Genomic DNA, 17,138 nt, shown 5'->3' on the forward strand with positions numbered 1-17,138 from the left:
TTCCCTATTTCCCCTCTCATATTCAACTTGTTTCAGTTCCCATTCTTTACTTCACTTACCCTCTGTTCCTTCCTTTACTTATTCACTCATTCTCTTTTTCTTAATTATTTACTTCACTCCTACACACACACCTCATCCCCCTCCCAACACATACACACACCTCTGACATACACTCCACACACACACTACACACACACCTCATACACCCCCCACCCCCCCACACACACTCTTCACACACACACACACACACATTCCATACACACACATACATCCCACACACATACCCCCCACACCCATACACCCCTCACATATATCTCACACACCCTCACCTCCACCGAAACACCCCACACACCCACTCCCACAGACACACCTTAGACACCCATATCCCGACCTACACCCACTGAATCCCTATAAGTCACACACACTGCATTACTTACCTTTCTTTGCTGTTTCACTCAAACCCATTCAGGCACTGTTTCCTTTACTCTCTTTGTCCTTTCTCTTTGTCACTCCCCATGTCTTATCCTAATTCAATGTTTCACCCTCTTTCACCCCTCTTTACTTACACTAACTGGTCTTTTCTCACCCTCCTTCACCGTTCTTCATTTATCCCGGTTCCGCCACTACCCTTCATTCTCTATTTTTTACTGTCCTTTCTTTTTCTTTCAACACCCATTCACATTCTCCTACTATCTCTACTTTAGTCTTCTTCCTCTCTCTTCCTTTCTTTCGCTCCTTTAGTCATTTTACTTTTCTCACTTTCACCCTATTACGCCTTCTCTGTTTTTTACTATGTAATAAACAATCCATCTGTTTCTCCCTCTAGCTCTCTTTCTCTTAACATTACTCTCTTTGTGTTCTTCTCTCATGCTAACTCCTTCATGAATTTTTTTTTCTGCGTACCCAGCAGAAAAAAGATTGACAGAGATTCTTTAAAAATATAGGTTTATATTTATAAAGTAAAGGTAGTTCTAAAAAGAACTGTTTTTTTTCTTCTTTTTGTTGTTTTATATTTTTTTTATGTTTTTTTGAACATTTTGTACTTTTTTGGCTTTTTTGAACACTTTTATATTTTTTTTGTATTTTTTTATGGGGAGAAACAAAAAACAGGGAATTGTAAATGGCTCAACTGGAGCAAAAAAAAATTCAGGAAAAATTAGGGTTTTATTGGACACTTATGGTTATCACCAGCAACCATGATAAGTTCGATACTTTGCTCACCATAGCAAAGTGTCTTGTTACAATATTTGCACACGATTTTGTAATCGGCAAACTTAGGTTGAATAGTAGCCAATGTGTCTCTTGCCCCCGGACCCGATGGAGTGGGTTGTTTTGATGTTGAGGGTCTAGACGCTGATGGGGGTAGTTTACTGCAGAGGTCCCTTAACTCTGCATTAGAGTAATTGTTTGGATGCCAACGCATCATGTGGCGAATCATTGTATGATTCCCGAAGGAATATTTTTTGTTAGGGTTCCCCCTAGACAGCTCAGCACCACCTTTGCAGCGTTTACTTTTTTAAAACCCCTTGGGATTTTGTAGAACTCCCATACAAAGTGCTCTTTAGGTTTGTAGGGCTGTTTATCTTCAGGCAGGAACGGCCTTGTCTGTGCCTCCTCTTCATCATCCTCCTCCTCTTCCTCTTGACCACCAATGTAATATTCTCGTGGTCTTTTAGATGGTGGTGGTGGTGGTGGTGGTGGGGCAGATGCTCCAGCTTTTGCTGCTACTGTAGCCATTTTATACTCGTAAAGAGTAGAGATAGAACTCAAAACAGGTCTTCCTCAGTCAAAGGACAAAGTCGGAATAAGGAAAAAAGGTGGGGTCTTTCATCATTTGGAAAACAAAACTGTTCTGGACCAATGAAAAGTGTTATTTTCAAGTCACATGATCCAGGCTTTCATCATTTGGAAACCAAAACTGATCAGCACCAATGAAAAGTGTTATTTTCAGATCACATGACCCGACGCGCTTACGCGCGTGGCGTAAACGAGTCGAGACGTTGCGCGATCGTATGCGATCGCGTGCTTCCGGGTGCGCTTACGCAGTACGTCATATGACGCATCACGCGGCTGCGCGATACGTCACGATGTTGTTTTCGTTCGCGGCAATAGCGCTATCGGGACGCTCACCGGGAGCGCTCCGGGCACAAAATATAAAAAAATGTTTTTAAAAAAACAAAACTTTTTTTTACATATTTATACAATATAAAATTTGTTATATAAAAAATATTACTTTTCATACCTATAGAGATTTGCTATTAAAAAACCATTGAAATTCACTGAAAAAACCATAGGTTTCACACCAATTATAGTTAGGAATTAGAATTTAAAAAACCTATTAAATTCACTGAAAAAAACATAGGTTTCACACCAGTTATAGTTAGCTGGAAGTTTTACTCACATAAAACCATTGAAATTCCCACGTTATAGTTAGTTGGACTCACTATAACTTGCGCGTGCAATGCACTGCTGTCACATATTACATCACTCATGACATGGTCAGTGACATCACTCATGACATCACTGATGACACCATCCTTGTGACAGAGGGACAGACCTCCTTTCTTTCACTGTAATGTAACCCTTGAAACACATATTCAAAAATAAAAAATAACATTTTCATAAAAATGCAGATACCCATACCAGTTATAACAACCAATTCAGTAATTCCACCATCTATATACACATCCACTCATTCACAAACAGTTCTATATAGTCACTCATAGATATACTTACTCATCATATGTAGTGATACACCTATACATCCTGTTACACACCGATAGTCATCCAAAAGATACTCTACACATACTCACACATGCAAATAAACTATTAAACATCCATTTATTTGCATATACAACTATACACACACTACCACCTTACTTCTAAGGAAACTTACACATACTTACTCTCTTAAACAATCACTTATAGAAACACATAATTCTATAAAAACAGAAACTCTTACAATCCCTCACTCTCACATATACTCACTTATATACATCAATATTCACATATACTAGATAAAAACATATGTAGTTACTGATAAAGACACTAGTGAGACAGTCATTCACTCACTAACACACACATATACACACTCATCCACCCATACAGTCCCGCACATATGCTGTCTTCAAAACACATACAAAGAGAGAGTCAGTCATTCATGCATCTATGTGCTAAGTAATACCCCCACTAAACCATACAAACACTCATACTGATACCAAGAAAAACATCTAATAACCCATATACATACACATGTAGCTACTCACCAACCCATGCAGCCACTTATACACAAAGTGAAACACTAATACATATATTTAAATATTTAAACATTACTCACTAATATTTATTTTTAACAAAGACACACATTCACTGGATGGTGTCATCAGTGATGTCATGAGTGATGTCACTGACCATGTCATGAGTGATGTAATATGTGACGTCATCAGCAGTGCATTGCACGCGCAAGTTATAGTGAGTCCAACTAACTATAACGTGGGAATTTCAATGGTTTTATGCGAGTAAAACGTCCAGCTAACATAACTGGTGTGAAACCTATGTTTTTTTCAGTGACTATATATATATATATATATATATATATATATATATATATATATATATATATATATATATATATATATATATATATATATATATATACAAATTAATGCATAGAATATCCCTATTAGGCAAACGCTATACATAATTTCTGTATGCACTTTTATTTACTCATGCTTTCACAATTACAATTACGGTAAATCACACAGGTTGAATATTAGCACTATGCAAGTTATATATGAACATGTTTTTTAACTGTTATATCATTTGTATATATTTTTTGCAGAGGGTGTATATTGTTGCATTGTGCTTAATAGTATTTCCTCTGTGTTTACTAAAGCCTTAAGTGGGGAGGATACACTACATATACTTACTCATTGATTGCACCAATCAGATTGACAAAGGCTTCTGGGAAGCCGAAACACGTCTCTTGTGTCTCTGGGTCGAGGGTGATCGGAACTATTAAAATAGGCCATATCTTAACCGCCTCAAGTCTGTGCCTTCTTTGTTGGTTGTTTCTGAGGAAGCAGGAGTGCTTGTTCATATATATAGCATCGAACTGTGGCATATGACAACGGCGCACAGCCGAAACCGGTCATGCCGTCCAGTTTTCGAATAAATGTCCATTTCAACCCCGTTTGTGTCCTCTGCTCTGCTCTTTTGGAGGAGATTTTGGTGATATGTAACAAGGCAGACATGTTGTTTTTAGGTATTCTTTGGCTGTGCTTCGCCCTTAGATATAGGTAAGTATTACATCTGATAATTTTCCCCTACCTATTACCACTTCAATATAGCGGTTATAGGTAATGAAGAATATTTTTAAGTTTCAATTCATTTACATAAACTATGTATGGAGCGCTGCAGTACTGCCATGGGAGTACTGCGGTGCATAAAAGAAATGATAAAAAGATTACATATATTTACAAATTAAAATTACACTGTACTGCCCTATATTTTACAAATATATTGTAATACAGTGCATTTTCTATTTTTAATATATTTAAATCTTAACAACAAAGTCTATACAGCATCGCGGAAATACCTACAAATTACCAGGCTACTTAGAAAATGTTTTTAAAAACGTGTAATTCTCCCTAAATTGCTTTAAAAATATATAGAAAATTCTAACTACATTTCACTACTTAGTAAAACTTTAATAAAGTGGTAATAGACAGGTCTGAACCTAGTCAACTTACCACAAATTAATTCCTGGGAGGCTAGCGCACTGGAGACATACCATAGAAAGAAATCGGAGAAACTACAATGGAAGTTCGCTTCCTTCGCCTTGTTACTGGCGAAAAGAGCCATTGCCATGCATTGGAGGGCTCCTACTGGCCCCCCGGAGGCAGCCTGGACAGGAGCGGTAACCAAGTGGGGAACGGCAGAGGAGGAACTATTACGAGACGAGAAGTGAAGGGAATGCACAAGAACCCCATATCCCTAGAATGGGCGCAACTGCTTATACGCTTCAAACAAGAAACAGCCCCAGTGGACACTCCGGGCCCGTCTCCCCCTTGCACCCAGGCCTCTCCGCAGCACCCCACCCAACCACCAGATACATAACCTTCCGCACACAGGACGAACCAGATCATCATCTGTCCCATCTGGGACTTGCAGCCTGCTACCCTTGTTGTGCGGAAACGCTCCCCCCCCTTGTCCCCGCGCGCCTCTGATGGGGCCCAGCCCCCCCCCCCGGTTCGGTCTTTGGCCTGTCAGCCATGACACCCTCCCTGGGCGAGGTCCCATGATCCAGGCCAATCCGCCACACACGCTCTAGCATGCTTTACCACCACTTGCAACACTATGAGAACTTTCCCCTTAAGTTTTCAAGTTTGTATTTTATATAGGCCTGAAGTTCCAAAACCGGCGCATATTCCCCCCCTTTTTTATTCAGTCTTTTGAAATAGTCATGAGGTTACAAGTTTACAACAACTCACACACTCACACACTAACAGATACCTCCGCCAGCACATGATCCCGCGACCCTGGCACAGAGCATTCTGAAACCTTTCATCCTACTTCCCAGTTTACACGCCAGAGGACCATCGGATATCGAACAGTTGGCGGAGGTCAGGACTGCAAGACACAGAAAAACACTGTTTGTACTTTTTATGGATGACTATGTAACCCTCTCATATGTGGTATGTTTGGTACTTATGTAATGTATCACCCCCACTGGGGGTTTGATTTGCAAAACCTCAATAAAAAAATATAACAAAAAAAAAAGTGGTAATAGACAGGTAACAACAATAAAACCAACTACTTACCGATATCTAAGACACTAACCCAGAACGTAGCGAAACCCAGCATGTAGAACACAGTTAAACTGTGCTGAAAACTACATTACTGTGTTTTACATGTGGTACACACAGCCATTAGCCACTCACACAGTGCCTTATCATGCAAATGTACCATGGTATTTGGTGAACTTATAACAATATACCACAGCACAATATATAAAACATTTAACGTTTCCATACTATATACACATACTAACAGTAATACCAATTACATCTAATAATGTATTTTCCTGCCATATTTACACCCTTTCATGAAGTGAAGTGAAGAAAGTTCTTAATAAAGCGCACTGCGACCAAAGCGGCTTCCTGGCGCTGAGAGTGGAGAGCTAAAGAGAATGGAATTCGCCGAAAGGAGATCAGCCGGAGTACGCTATGGAGAACAGATGTGTCTTGAGGGCTTTACGGAATTGGGGGTAGGTTGGGATAGACCTGATTGACAAAGGGAGGCTATTCCAGAAACGGGGAGCTAATACCGAGAATCTGGTGCCTCCAGTTTTAGATCTACGAAACCGCGGAACATTAAGGAGGAATTGGTTGGAAGAACGAAGGGCACGGTGGGAGTATAAGGGATGATGAGTGAATTGATGAAGGCTGGGGCAATACGAATGCGGGCCATGAAAGCCAGGCAGCCCATCTTAAAGAGAGATCTCTGGCAGATGGGGAGCCAGTGAAGGGATTTCAGAACAGGCGTGATGTGAGAAGATTTGGGCAGGCAATGGATAATTTGAGCAGCCTGGTTCTGAATGGCCTGCAATCGGAGCAGTTCGTAGGCCGGGATGCCCACGTAGAGACTGTTCCCGTAATCGAGACGGGAGAGAATCATTGCTAGCATAATAAGTTTGAGGGCATCGGTGGAAAAGAAACGGGACACTTTCCGAATAATACGGAGGGAAAGAAAGCATGAAGAAACAACAGAGCTAATCTGGGCATGCATGGAGAGGTCCCCACTGACTTTAATGCCCAAGGTCTTTGCCGAGGCCGCTGGTATGGGCGGAGGGCCAAAGATGGGGGGCCAAAAGGCAGACGACCAAGGGGAGATGGAATGGCCAGTTAGGACCAACTCCGTCTTGTCCAGATTAAGCTTAAGTTGGTTACAGTTCATCCACTCCGAGATGAAAACAAGAGTGGAATGAAATTTAGGTAGGGAGTGCAAGGGGGAGGAAAGGTCAAAAACAAGCTGGAGGTCATCCGCATAGTTATATACGGAGACCCCCATGTCAAGGAGGGAAAGGATAAGGGGACGAATGAAAAGATTAAAAAGAAGAGGGTACAAGGAAGAACCTTGGGGGACCCCACAGGGGACTAAGTGGGTTGGGGCAATGTGGCCAGAAAGATGGACAGCCTGAGTCCGTCCATTAAGAAAGGAGGCGAGCCAAGAGAGAGCGGTACCCCGAACGCCCGCTGCGCTGACACGGCCGAGAAAGATGGAATGGTCGACCGTGTCAAACGCAGCGGACAGATCAAGGAGCACCAAGGCTTGAGGCAAGTTGGAGTCCGCCTTACTCTTGAGCTCGTCTAGGACGGACAGGACCACTGACTCGGTAGAGTGGGCTGGACGAAAACCCGCTTGGTGGGAGGCCAAGAGAAGGTTATGCTATGTCTATTTCAATTACCACACTCCACGCCACTCCACTCTATGCCACTACAGTCTATGCTACTCTACTCTTTTCTATTACACTCTGCAAAACTCCACTCAGTGTTACTCTACTATAAAAACACTCCACTGTATGGTAATCCACAGTAGGTCAATCCACTCTACCTACTCCACTGTATGCCACTCCACTCTACACTACTACACTGAATGCTATTAGACTTTACACACCAATATTTTATGACACTCCGGTGTAGGCCACTCCACTATACGGCCCTTTACTCTATGCTACTCCACTGTACCCCACTCAGATTTACACCACTCCACTCTATGTCAATCTGCTGCACTCTGTTATGCTGTGCATCACTCCACCCTACGTCACGCCACTATATGCCAACCCTCTCTACCCCACTGCACTCTGCGCCATTTCACTCTATGACACTCCACGATACGCTACTCTACACTATTCCACTATATGCCACTCCACTCTACATCACAACACTGTATGCCAGAAACAGTCAACATGCTTCTACTCTACACCACTCCACTGTACACTACTCCACTGTACTTCATTCTATTCCACACCACTACACTCTACACTATTCCACTGTATGCCACTTCACTCTGCAAAACTCCACTCTACAGCACTCCACAGTCCGCTATTAAATTGTACTCCAACTCAATCTACCACACTGCATTCTACAACTGTTGCTCGATTATGAATATACCTTGAAAAAACAAAAGACAAGAGGCATTTGGCGAAACAGGACCAGTGGGTTTAATTTAACACTTCAGCCATAAGTACAGTTACAGAAGTGATTCATAGGACTGTCTCAAAGTACAATCAATCTGATCAAGTCTTTATACAGTTTTTGAGTGTCATGAAGTACTTCCAATAAACCTTTTTGGGTGAAAGAATGTGGGCCTTGTCTGTGGAGTCATAAATAATGCAGTTAGCAAATTTAGGTGAGCCTCGACATTGAGTGGACACAATGGGGGCCAGTTAGTACCGTGTCCAGATATCCAGCATGAGGGTTGTGAGATCTCTGCATGTACTGTGTGTGTTGTATCTCGATTGACATGTGTTCCTAACTTTATGTGGCATCTGACTTGATAGTGTTTTGGGAAAGCGCACACCCCTCTGGCCATGTGTGCTTTATTGGGACCAATCTGCCTGGACCATTTTGGTGCTGCTTCACTTATCTGGGGGATTGTCCCGAGTTTCCTTTTCAAACATTTGTCTGACAGCTATGTGCCACCCCACCTGCGACCTGTAAGTCAGTAACGTCAGGCCTAGGTCACAAAGCCTGCGACTGTATTTCTGAGTTGGGGTTGATGGAGAATTCATGATGGGAGAGTTTGCCAATAGTGATTTGATTGTATATGCAAATGTATCATTGTGGACATTTGCATCGCTATTATCAATATTAATGCAACACTCCACTTCATGATATTCCACAGTAGAACACTCCACCCGATGCTATTACACTGTACGTCACTCAAATCTATGCCACTCCACTCTATGCTCCTCCACGGTACGCCATTCCACTTTAAGACACTCCACTAAATGCTACTTCATTGTGCACCTCTCTGCTGTATGCTTTTCCACTGTATGTTAATCTACTGTATGCCATCCCAGTCTACACCACCCCACTGTATGTATCTCCACTGTACGACACTCCACTCTATGATATTCCCCTCTATGCAAACCAACTCTACACCACTCCTTTGTTAGCAACTCTAATATACACTTTTCCACTGTGCCCCATTCCACTGTATGCCACTTCACTATATGCAATTCTACTATACCACTGCCAGGCTACCCCACTCCACTCCATGCCACTCCACTCAACTCTACACCACTCCACTCTATGCAATTCCAGTCTACGAAACTGCACTTTATCCAACTCAAATCTATGCCATGCCACTGTATTCAACTCCACTCTATGTTATTCCACTCTACACCACTCAACTCTATGCCATTCCACTGTTGGCCACTCCACTATAGCTATTCCACCATGCAACACTACCATCTATGCCACTCCACTATATAGCACTCCATTATACACTATTCTACTGTATGCCACTCCACTCAACACTTCTCCAGTGTATGCTGGTGTACTGTATGCCTCTACACTGTACCCCACTCCACTATTTGCCATTGCACCCTGTATGTTATTATACTGTACCACACTACATTGTATGCCACTCCACTCTTTGCTATTCTAGTGTATACCACTCCACTCTATGCCAATCCACTCTACAACACACCAGTGTATGCTATTCCACTTTATGCTACTCCACTGTACACTTCTCCACTCTGCCCCACTCCACTGTACCTCACTCCACTCTACACCACTCCATTATACGATATTTCACAGTATGCAATTATGCTCTACATCACCCAACTCTACGCTATTTGACTACATGCCACTCCACTCTACCACACTGCACTGCACATCACTACACACTGCCATATTCCATTGTCCGCTACCCCACTATATCCCACTCCACTCTACGACATTCCATTCTAAGCCACTCTACTGTGAACTATTCAAATCTATGCCACTCCACTATATGGCACTCCACTTGATGCTGCTCCACTGTACACAACTCCACTGTATGTTACTGCAATGTACACCAGTCCACTCTACAGCACTCCCCTGTATTCTACTCCACTATACGTCACTCCACTCTATGCCACTGCAGTCAACTCCACTCTACTCTATCCCAATACACTCTACAACACTGTGCTTTATGCTATTCCACTGCATATAACACTAATCAACCCCACTCCACTCTGCTTTTCAACTCTATGCCACTCCACTGTACAACACTCCACTATGCATTATTGGAATGTACGCCGCTACACTCTATACCACTTCACTCTACAAAAGTCCACCGGAAGTTATTCCACTCCAAGCACCTCTACTGTATGCCACTGCTCTCTATCCCATCCTAATGTACCCCACTCTATGACACTCCACTATATGCTGTTCTACTGTATGCAACTGCAATCCACACCACTCTGCTCCAAGGCAACCCTATGCCATTCTATTCTACCATACTGTGTATGCCACTCCACTGCACGCTATTCCACTGTACACTACTCCACTATAACCTACTCCTTTCTAAGTCACTCCACTTACGCTACTTCACTCTATGTAACTCCACACTATGCTATTCCAAATCTAGGCTGCTCTACTCCACTATATTCCACTGGACACCACTCTCCTCTATACCAGTCCACTATACTCCACTGTACCCCACTCCAGTCTACACCACTCCAATATACGTCACTCTCCTGTACACCACCTCACTTAATGCATTACCATTGTATGACACGCCAGTCTACCCTACTCCACTCGCTGCTACACCACTCTATGCCACTTCACTCTGTGCCAAAACACTGTACACCACTCCACTTTGAGTTATTCCATTGTACACCATTCCACTCTACTCCACTCCACTCCACTCCACTTTAAGCCACTCCACTCCATACCACTCCATTCTACCGCACTCTCCTCTATGCTACTCAACTTTTCCCTATTCCACTGGATGCCACTCCACTCTACCCCAGTCCGCTCTATAACCCTCCACTCTACACCCCCTCTGTAGACTATTCCACTATAGGCCGCTCCACTCTATACCATCTCACTGTACCCCACTCCACTCCATGACACTCCACTATACCCTATTGCCCTCTAGGCCACTACACTCTTAACCACTCCACTTTTCCCTATTCTAGTGTATGCCACTTCACCATAAGCGAGACCACTCTACATAACTGCAGTTTACCTTATTTCACTCGACGCTACTCCACTTTATGCCACTAAACTCTATGATGCTCCACTCTACGCCAATCTCTTATATTCCATTGCACTGTGTGCAATTACACTCTACACCACTGAACACTATGCTATTTCCCTCTATGCCACTCCAATCTACGACACTCCACTGCACACCACACTATGCTATTCCACTGTACACTGCTCCACTATACCCCACTCTACGCTACACCACTTCACTGCACGGCACTCCACTCTGTGCTAGTCCACTCTCGGGTATTTAAGTGTATGCTAATATACTGTATGCTATTTCACTGTGTGCCATTTTCCTCTGTACCGCTCAACTTTTCACTATTCCACTGTACACCACTCCACTCTTTCCCATTCCACTCTATGCACCTCCACTCTTTTCCACTCTGCTATACACTACTCACCTGTACACTACTGACACTATTCAACTGTGCACCACTCAGCTCTCCCCTACTCCACAACCCTCCACTGTATGCTATTCCACTAAACCCCACTCCACTCTACGCCACTACAGTCAACACCACTCTACTGTAAGCCACTATATTCTGTGAGACTGTGCTCCATGCTATTCCCCTGTAAATAACTCCATCTGACCCCATTCCACTCTGTGCTATTCCACTTTATGCCACTCCACTTTACACTATTGCTCTGTGCGTCGCTACTCCTCACGCCACTCCACTCTACAAAATTCTGCTGTCAGCTATTCCACTCTGTGCAACTCAACTGTATACCACAACTCTCTATGGCACTCAACTGTACCCCACTCCACTCTACACCACTCCACGCTACACCACTCCACTCTACACCACTCCACTCTACACCATTTCCTCTACAGCACTACCTTGTATGCCACTCCACTTTACCCTTTTCCACTCATGCAACTCCACTCCACTCTACACCACTACACTGTATGCTATTCCACTATATACCACTCCACTCTAAGTCACTTCTCTCTACGCCACTCCAGAGCACCCCACTCCAATATATGCCACTCCACTAATCACTATTGCACTGTTCGCCACTACACTCTATGCCACTCTACTCTATAACAGTCTGCTGTACACTATTTCACTCTATGGTAATCCATTGTACACCACTGCTCTCTATGCCACTCCATTGCACTGCACCCCAATCCACTCCACTAAATGTGTTCATATCAATGTGCACCAACATCATTACCGGCTCTCAAAGAGTCAGCAGCATATGTGGGCATTTAGAACTAAGTATGCTTGCATCTACATGCACCTGGTCTCTGTCCAGCTACTCCAACTGTTAGATTTGGGGGTCTCTAGTTGGCACAGGTAGGTACTTGTGACAAAGAGGGACCCTCTCCTCTAGTCAGGGAAAGGGGATTACACACCTAAAATAACCCCTGCTCACCCTCTAGGTTGCGTGGAGCGAGCAGTCAAGGCTTATTTCAGAGGCGTTGTAAGTTAAGCAGTAAGTATACAGTAACCCAGGGACAACACTACAAATGGACACCACACAGGTTTTATATCAAAAGTAAGTAGACTTTATATAGAGTTACCACAAGACCATAAACGACAAAAATACATGCTATGATTACTTTAAGATGGTAGATTTAAGCTTAGTTCAGTTAATTTCTTAGATGCAACACTGTGTCAATGTACCTTAAGTTGCGTTGCGCTTCCACGACAAGCAATGTTGCAGCGATGGGAAATGCGGCAAAGTCTGGTGCAAAGAAATAAAGACGTGAAGATCTTCCAGATGCGGCATGCTTCTCGGGGATGCGAGAAACTCTCAGTTCAATGCGTGGACTGCAGTGCCGACACCCTTACAATGCAACGGCAACAGCTCCAGCGGTGACGCTCTTCTCCACGGTGCGTAAAGCTTCCACTCGATGCGACAACTAAGGCGGCGACATCCAAGATGTGACGGCAGCAGCTCCGACGGCTGCGCGATTCTCGGAGATGCGAGGTGCTCTTGATCGATGCGGTGCAGTGCGACAGTTCCAGCGGCAACACCCTCCTTCTCCGGAGTTGCGGCGGCAGGCACAGCGACGGCGACACGCTCCGACCTCGTTGCGAGATTCTTCTCCTGATGTGGTGCAGTGCGACAGCTCCAGCGGCGACACCCTCCTTGTTCGGAGTTGCGATGGCAGCAGCAGCGACGGCGACACGCTTCCTCTTTGTTGTGGCACGCTTCTCTCCGATGCGGTGCAGTGCGACAGTACCAGCGGCGACATCCTCCTTTCTCCGGAGTTGCGACAGCATGCACAGCGACGACAACATGCTTCTTCTTGTTGAGTCACGCTTCCAGCTCCTTGTGACACGCAGTTCCTCAGAAGGCCCAAAACAGCAGCAGGCACTTCCAAAAGAACTCTGGGGAGCTGGGAGGTGAAGTCTGTTGTACCTGAGACTTCAGCAGGAGGCAAGCTCTTTTCCAAGCCCTTGGAGATTCTTCACAAGTTGAAAGCAAAGTTACAAAGTTCCTTTCTCCTTCCTTTGGCAGTAAGGCAACCACTGCAGGCCAATCCCCCAAACAGCACTTCAGCTTGGGAATAGTCTCTCCTCAGTTTCTTCAGGTTTTTTCTTGTAGTCCAAAAGGGATCTAGTTTCATGGGATCAGGTTCCCAATATTTATACCCAGAAATCCTTTGTTCTCTGAGGGGAGAAGGGCCTTTGTCCAGTCCATACCAGTTCTGAAGCACTCTGTTTACCAGACTTCTCCTTTTCTTTCACCGTGCAGGGCATGCACATCAGACTCCCCACAGGAGGGAGGGCCAGCATTGTGGAAGGCAAGTACAGTCCTGGAGCACTCTGTTTACAGGACTCCTTCTCTTCTTTCAGTGTGCAGGGCAGAGACATAAGCCGCTCCCCAGGGGGCGGAGCCAGCATTGTGGAAGGCAGGCACAGCCCTATTCAGAGTTCAGGTGCACTCCTCCCTCCCATCTAGATGCAGATCTCTCTATTCACCACTGGGTGACTCAGCCTGTCCCAGGGAATTCCCCAGCCCTGTCACTCACAGAAACCAGACATAGGAATACACAAACTAGCAGAGGCAGGTTTGAATGGTTAGACAAGCAAATACCTACTTTCTAAAAGTGGTATTTGCAAACGCAGAATATTAAAATAAACTTTACTAAAAGATGTATTTTATTATTCTTAGTTCAGGCCGACTATACTCAGATTTCTACCATGTTCTTTGAGCCTGTTAGGATTATAAAATGTAACAATTCTAACACCCCATTCTGGCCTATGGAGAACAGGTAGCCTTGCAATAGTGAAAAACGAAAATGGCTATAATTCACTATTAGGACATGCCACACACATCAGGGTTTGTCCTACCTTATACTTACAATGCACCCTGCCCTTGGGCCTACCATAGGGGTGACTGATATGAAAAAAGGGAAGGTTTAGGGACTGAGAAGTGGGTGCACTTGCCCAGTCAGCATGACAGTACCAGACTTCACGCAGGCTCTGCAATGGCAGACCTTAGACACATTTTACAAGGCTGCTTCTGTGGGTGGCGCAACCAGTGCTGCAGGTCCACCAGAAGTATTTGGATTACACGCCCTGGCACACTCAGTGCACTAGACTAGGGTCTGACAAGTACACAAAAGTAGGCAAACATGGAATCACTAATCCATACATCAATTTGCAATAGGGAGCATTTGCACTGTGGCACTGAATAGCAGTGGCACAGTGCCCAAAGCATCTAACACAGGAAAAACACATGAGGCAACAGCAAAAAATGGAAGGGAGACCCACGCCAATGGTGCCAGGTCTAACACCCACAAAAAACTGCGTAGATTGCCACTCGGACATGGTGAATAGCACAAAAGTGAAGATTAACACCTAGGGGCCAATATTGATGTCGGGCATCATTGCGGAATCGGGATCGATCAACCTCTGGCCGGCGGTCCTGACCGCAAAATTACTATGCAACCGCACATGGTGCGGTAACATACTCCCATTTTCCTATGGGAACTTGTGTGCGGCCCTAAACCTGCCGTAGCACAAGCTCCCATAGAGAAATGGGAGATTGTGTTCATACCTGCATACCTACCTAATGGTGCCTGCCACATGATGCAGGTATCAACAGGGGGGGAGCCATAGGTGGCCCCTTGGGCTCCAACCGAAGGCGGCAAAGTGAAGGGGGGCCTGCTAGGGGCCCCCAAGCTCACTTTTCCAGAGGCTTTCCATGTTGGAAAGCCCGGCATGAAAAGCCTATGGGAAGCCGAGCATCGCAATCTAAATGGCGGAAATGCCGTCCATTGGGATTATGGGCCGGTCTCTGACTGGCCCCGTCGGAATCCAGCCAGAATGACTTGCCGGTTTCAATTCCAACCACTTAGATTGTAATTAGACGGTTGGAATTTAAACCAACGATGTCGGTCGAAAAGCCTCCAACCTGAGCCAGGAGGCTTTCCGACTGACATCGTAATAGGCCACTTGGATGTAGGAGTAAATCTACAATTTTAGTAGATTTAAACAAGCAAATCTAAGTTTGTGAATCAGGCCCATTACCTTTGAGCAATCTGTCTTCACAGTGGTCTTTATCTTCATCTTTATTTGCTTCCTGATTAGGTAAATTCCTTTTTTGCAGAATTCCTTTCTTTATCCCTGCAATACACATTACAAAATGCATCCATCATATATAAGTTCATCTGTGGCCATAAAATAATATTCACATTCATGTGAAAATCTTGCTTTTCCTTCAGGACAAACAGAATCCGGACAGTGAATTTTCCAAAAAGAACTTGGTGGCGACCACATTGAATCTTTTTATTGCAGGAACTGAAACAGTCAGCACAACCCTCAGATATGGGCTCATGATATTCCTGAAGAATCCAGAAATAGAAGGTAAGACCACCCTGAAATAAAAAAGGACATACATTTCGGTGAAAGCATTTTTTCTAGATTGCTTAATATGTCATTCAGTAAAAACATACAGCATAGAAACCTCATATCACGCTGCGTCACAGCAATAACACATCTCCCCCATTTAATGAATACAAGGAGTTAAAGAATGAGAGAAAGAGGGAGAGAGAGACATAAAGAGAGAAAAGTGTGTCACTTAGGTTTAGCTATTGCTCTTCCTACATTCCTGTACATGTTCTTTTAAAAATAAGAATGCTGCTAATGGTGGCTAGTTTTCAAATATGCTTGAACATACTATAAACAGTTGTTTATTCAACAAAGTCTGTTTAAAGCGCATACAGTGCCTGATTTTGGGTTCGGGACTCACAATAATATCAACAAACTAACAAATAAACCTTTAAACACCTGCCCTTTGGGCAGTCACCTAACCTCTCTTTTCGCTTTGCTCTTTGCAGGCATAATACTAGTCATGTTGTCAGGCATGGACACCCTTCCAATACACTCGCTATCTTAGAATTTTTTTATTAGCACTTTTGTAAGAATAGCTAAGTACTTTGTAATAATCACCAATGTCACACAAAATGGCATTAGTGTTCAGCATGCAAACAATATGCAAGAACCATTCCACTTGTTAAAAAAACTGCGACAAATATGGCATGGTGTACCGTAATGTTATTCTATGATGCAGGTTCGCATGAGCCGGCACCTTTCTTTTGTGGGGTGTTTTTTATTGGAGTCAAAGACTGTGGTATTCGGTGTGTGGGAGAGATTTTCGATCTTTTGATCTTTCTTTCTTGGCAAATTCATCCTTCCATTTTTTTGTCAAATGTTTTTTTTTGTCCAACAGCCAACAGGGCTCAAATCATCAGTTGTGGGGTCTTCAAGGCTAAGGCCTTTAGTCTTCCCTGTGGGGTACCACAGGGCTCATCTCTGAGTCCTACTATTTTCATTCTCTATGTGACCCCTCCAGCTGTGCATTCTTTTGGCTTTTAAATGCTGTCATATGCTGATGGCCGCCATAAGTGTGGCA

At 44.0% G+C, this 17,138-nt stretch overlaps 1 protein-coding gene across 1 annotated transcript in view; it reads left to right on the forward strand.

Moving 5' to 3' along the window:
• LOC144781697 (cytochrome P450 2C16-like) overlaps positions 1 to 17,138 on the forward strand; it is a 428,936-nt gene that overhangs the window by 249,682 nt on the left and 162,116 nt on the right. The window contains exon 6 of the mRNA XM_078660674.1: positions 15,949 to 16,090. Within this exon, the coding sequence (XP_078516800.1) occupies positions 15,949 to 16,090 (142 nt within the window). The remainder of the gene's footprint in view (positions 1 to 15,948; positions 16,091 to 17,138) is intronic.

The sequence above is a fragment of the Lissotriton helveticus genome, chromosome 9 (assembly GCF_964261635.1).
Source record: "Lissotriton helveticus chromosome 9, aLisHel1.1, whole genome shotgun sequence".
Taxonomy (NCBI): Eukaryota; Metazoa; Chordata; class Amphibia; order Caudata; family Salamandridae; genus Lissotriton; species Lissotriton helveticus.